General features: G+C 37.1%; 1 protein-coding gene across 1 annotated transcript; it reads right to left on the minus strand.

Annotated features, from left to right (window-relative positions):
• Positions 1 to 436: 436 nt before the first annotated feature.
• Positions 437 to 4374, minus strand: LOC118228219 (agouti-related protein-like). Its single transcript, XM_035419564.1, has 4 exons — positions 4328 to 4374; positions 3144 to 3351; positions 1438 to 1532; positions 437 to 858 (listed from the first exon to the last, which is right to left on the minus strand). Exons 2-4 carry the CDS (start codon positions 3283 to 3285, stop codon positions 667 to 669), a joined length of 429 nt encoding a protein of 142 aa, XP_035275455.1. The 5' UTR covers positions 3286 to 3351; positions 4328 to 4374; the 3' UTR covers positions 437 to 666.
• Between the last annotated feature and the right edge of the window lie 523 nt (positions 4375 to 4897).

Here is a 4897-nt window from a genome sequence, read left to right on the forward strand (position 1 = left end):
TCTTGATGTATGGTAACCTTTCAATTATAATTTTTTATTTATTTTAAGTTAATAATAAATTGTTTTCTTGATGTTCATTTCACCCTTGTTTCCAGCATATGGTGCCTTATCTAATGGTACATCCATAGTTGCTCTGTTACTGCAACTTGGGTGGACTTCGGGTCATAACTGCCAAATATATTTTAAACCGTGCCTAAGCAAGAAGTGAAATTGTGGAAAAGAATTTAGAACTCTGCTCTATGGATGATATAAATAAAAGGACAAGGAATGGTCTTGTAATAAACAAATGAGACTTTAGGGTAATTATCTTGATGGGGAGTATGTCTGCAATTTCCTTTCTGATTTTAAACAATTGAAAAGCACAATGGCCGGCCACTGGCATCCAACCTTCAAAAGCAAATTAAGACACCAAGAAGACAGTGTATTTTGCCTTTGCTTTAATCTGAGCCACCAAAGAAGGGAATGCTATATCACACATCGCAAAAGCAAGATAAGTATTTACAAAAGTAGTTACACGTGAGTACCGATACAGTCCCCAGATTGCAAAGGCATGAAATTGAGGCCAAACAGGGCCCGGCTGACCTTGCTATTGTAGAAACGGTGTACAATCAGGGGGCGGGTCAAAGAAAGGGCGCTATGGAGTAGCATTGGGCAGGAGAGGGTATGCTAGTGACGCCCGTGCAGACAGGGCCCTCCTATCCGGCGGCAGTAGCAGATGGCGTTGAAAAAGCGGCAGTAGCAGGTGTCGCAGGGGTCGCAGCAGGGCAGCTGGTGGCCCAGGCAGGACTCCTGGTGGCGGAAGCAGCGGCGGGTGTTGCGTAAGCCTCGCCTCTGCAGGCGGGCCAACCCAGACACGTCCTGCAGATACGGCATCAAGGGTGAAGCTTTGTTATTATTATTATTATTATTATTATTATTACTATTATTATTATTATTATTATTATTATTATTACTATTATTATTATTATTATTACTATTATTATTATTATTATTATTATTATTACTACTATTATTATTATTATTATTATTACTATTATTATTATTATTATTACTATTATTACTACTATTATTATTATTATTTATAAAGGTGGTCCCCAAAGTTTAGTTTTAGAACTAATAATTTTGGTACTGCTGAATATAATTCATACACAGACGACTCCATTGTCCACGCTAGCACTCAGATTTTGTATTGGCTTAAAAAAAAAACAAACGAAAAAAACACAACAGGATTTTAATGAAATTCAAAGAAAATCATATTTCAATGCAGTGTTATTTTCCCAATCTGAAAAAAAGTTGGAACGCCCCAAATTTAAAACCCTTGAAGGCCAAATTATTGCTTCATTGGCATGGCATGTGTTTCGAAAGCAAATGCTACAAAGAACAACAACAATTATTATATTATAAATAAAAATAAAATAAATAAATAAAAATATATACCTCCTCCCCATTGTTTGATTCATGCTCAACATCAAGGTTTTCTCCATTTTCAGTGATAAAAGATGCTGGGTAAAGTGATGAGTACTCTCCTTCACCTGAGAGAAGAGCACATCCAGTCAGTATCATTGCCGTCAACAGAATTACCTCAGTTAAAGCTGTTCCACATTCACAAATTTAATACAACATGAGCCCAACCAATGTAGCATGCTATAAAGTTGTGGGTGATCAAGTCAATTCAAATGTAAGGCTCTATTTAGCGGATGCAGCCTATTGTAGCAGTGGTTCTCAAACTCAGCCCTTGGTGACCTCTGTGTATGCTGGCTTTCATTCAACCACAATTGCAATCCGAGAATTTTAACAAGCCATTTATTATTATCAACTGAGCCAGATATTGGCTGTAACAAAAGCATACACAGGAGCGTTTCTTTGGGCCAGGACAGAACTTGAGAACAAAGCTGAACAAAGGCCCTTCAAAGGCCATTCTCTCGGGTTTGTGGAGTGGGCTGAGTTGGTTTTCTGGTGGGTGTGGACAGGTGAAAATGCATGGTGTGCTGATATTCTAGAAGATTCAAAGGGTGAAAACTCTATCACTGGAAATGTATCATTTTAGTGCAATGGAAACCAAACATCAGAGAGAAAAATGTTTCAGTGTCTTGACCCATGTCTAGATGTTTAGATGTTATTACAAAAACCACATCATATTAAATCTATCACAACAAAGGAAATAATCACGGTATATTTATTCTACCATTATTTTCTGTATTATATTCAAAGAAAGAAAAGAGACATATGATTGAAAATAGAGCAAAGAATGAGTCAAACCAATTTTTCGTAATCAGCTGATAATTTCCTTGCTTCTTAGATCAATGTCATCAATGCAGTTCTGTAGTTTAATGAGCAAGATAACAAATACTGTGTGTGTGCAGAGAAATAGGTAAACAGTGTCACCTCGCACAAAGGTGCACCCCATTCACATGAAACTGAAATGATGTAGTAGGGTGTATTTGCACATTTATAACAGAGTAACTTGCTGTAAATAAACCATAGAAGTCGGAGATGATAAATCTATGAACTACATTTGCATTAAAAGGGAATGATGAAAGTGCCCTGATTGGCCACTGCAGTCACACCCGTACCCCAGTCCATTACCCACAGAAATGCTGTCTCGATGTACCATGAGTCACTTTGCATTGTGTGAAATTGTGTCTGTGCTTGTTCTGGTGCTTTCCAATTGCCTTTGCATCCTCAAAATATAATCCCTAGAATATAAGAACACAGAGACCTTACCTGCTTGTGCCTACCTCATTGTTTAATGAAAAAGCTTTAAATAAATTTACTGGTTTGTCAAGAAAGACAGCACTATGCTGGTAACGTCATGAGGTGTTGACATCTATTTACTGTACATTATAAAATAGTGAACACGGCCCTTTAGCAAGCAAACCCCAACTGGTTTATTATTCTATACACATTATCTACAAAAATGCTTTCCTAGCAAAATTGATATGGCTTTGGATTGTGTGCTACATATTGTATTTGACATACTGCTTGTTATGTAGAAAGATGAGTCTAACAAAAAATGTGGTGCAATAGAATCAATGTTGGGTAGTTCAAAATTCTGGCAAAAGATACACAAAACATTTAACAAAGTGTGACTTTTAGCTTCTGACACCTTTCTTAGTTGTAGGTTACATAACAGGTCTACTAACCAAGGTCAGGCAGAAAGGACTCTTCGGCTCTTTGAAGCTGACTGGGTTGAGTCTCTTCAAATTGGGTATTGGCATGGACAGCCCCAGCTGCCACATGGATCAAATGAAGGACCAGCCAGAACGCCGTAATTGAGTTCCACATGTTGATTTCCGCAGAATACAAGTTGACCAGAGAAAAGTGATTTCTTGCAAACTCGCAAATTCTAAGCTGTTGGCAAGAAAAGAAGGGAGGAACTTAATGGGCAATGCACAGAGCGTCACAATAAGGGCATACCGCACAACCCACACAATCCGGTTATTGTATGGGACGTACGTGAAGCCTGTGAAGTTTATTTTTGTTGGCCTTTGGCAGTGCCATAATTTCTTTTGGTACATATGGTTTTCATTTACTACAGAACTCTCAATATCGTCCACGTTTGATGATTTTGAGACACTTGATAAAGCTTTTATTATATTTACAAAGAATGAGTCCTCTAGGCTGCAATGGAAGTGCCTCAACTAAAGCAGTTTTGATTAAATGCCCAGGCCTTTAACCAACAAAAACATGATTGTACATGTGAGCGCAGACATACACACAGACACACACAATGGAAAAGTATTTCCACAAAATTACATAGTTGTTAAACTGTTATATCATGACATAAATAGCATAATGCACCTTTGGGAATAAATAATCACATTTTTTTTTCAGAAGCAATTTCATTGTTCAATTCAAATAACTTTATATTATTGCATAAATTTGTTTCCAAAAAGATTTTTTTTTAAAAAGAATATTTGTATATGTATGATTACTAAAGAAGAGTCCACTGCAAAAATAAAAATAATAAATCACTCCAAAATAAAAGAAAGAAAAAAACTTTTTTGTGACTATAATTTTGAACATGGCCTCTGAACATGAATATCTTACTTAAAATAATATTCCTTGATCATATAAAAAGTTACAGAGTAAAGCAGTGACATAGTCATTTTATGTGACTTATAAAATGCTGTAAACATTTATTTCTATTATCAGAAACTGAGCCATTTCTATCACAACAACAGCGAGAGCAAAGCCATGCTATCTGCAATCATTTCAGATTCAACAGAACTGAAAAGGGCAAACTGGCTATGAACAAATCAAATCTGTACTGAACAAGCAGACTTTGAGGTTAACAGGAACTTAAAAAGATGGAAAACTGGCCTACCTGCTGTCCCTCTGGTCTTCTCAAAGTGTCATACTCAAAGGGAGACTGAGGTCCTCATTTATAAGGCTAGTCTGGGAGAAGGTCAATGGACACATGATCTGAGTCAGTGGGTGGGAGGTGTGGTTTAAGTGTTTTGGTATTCTCTTCAATGAAGGGGTTCCAGCTTGCCAGCCCGTCAGTCGTGCCACGTAGATCACACGGATATGCATGTGTACTAATATGTACTAATATGTACAAATGCCTGTGTAAGGGGAATTTATTTAACAACTTCCTGTTTTCTGGAAAACATCTTTAGAGGCAATCTGTAATGTTTTCACTATCACTGTTACTCCAGGCATTTGCATTTGCAATCTGGTGTCGCTAGTCCTTTGGTCCAGGGTACATTTGTCATGTGGGAAATGTACTGGGTGGATAAAATTACAGTGAGTTTGGATTAGGTTTGGTGAGGAAATAACATTCATAATCTTGACAGCTACAGAATCAAATGATGCGTTGGAATGGTGATCCCTTACAATTACAATTAAGTCACTTGGTTGCCACTTACAAAAGAGCATTTCAATTGGTAAATAA

The sequence above is a fragment of the Anguilla anguilla genome, chromosome 5 (genome assembly GCF_013347855.1).
Source record: "Anguilla anguilla isolate fAngAng1 chromosome 5, fAngAng1.pri, whole genome shotgun sequence".
In the NCBI taxonomy this organism is placed as follows: Eukaryota; Metazoa; Chordata; class Actinopteri; order Anguilliformes; family Anguillidae; genus Anguilla; species Anguilla anguilla.

Bases quoted from the DNA above. Each gene is read 5' to 3' on its own strand.
- LOC118228219 (XM_035419564.1), bottom strand. From the start codon at position 3,285: ATGTGGAACTCAATTACGGCGTTCTGGCTGGTCCTTCATTTGATCCAT. The intron at 1,533-3,143 runs GTTAGTAGACCT...CTCTTCTCTCAG, and splicing joins GTCCTTTCTGCCTGACCTTG to GTGAAGGAGAGTACTCATCA. The intron at 859-1,437 runs GTATATATTTTT...CCGTATCTGCAG, and splicing joins AATCAAACAATGGGGAGGAG to GACGTGTCTGGGTTGGCCCG.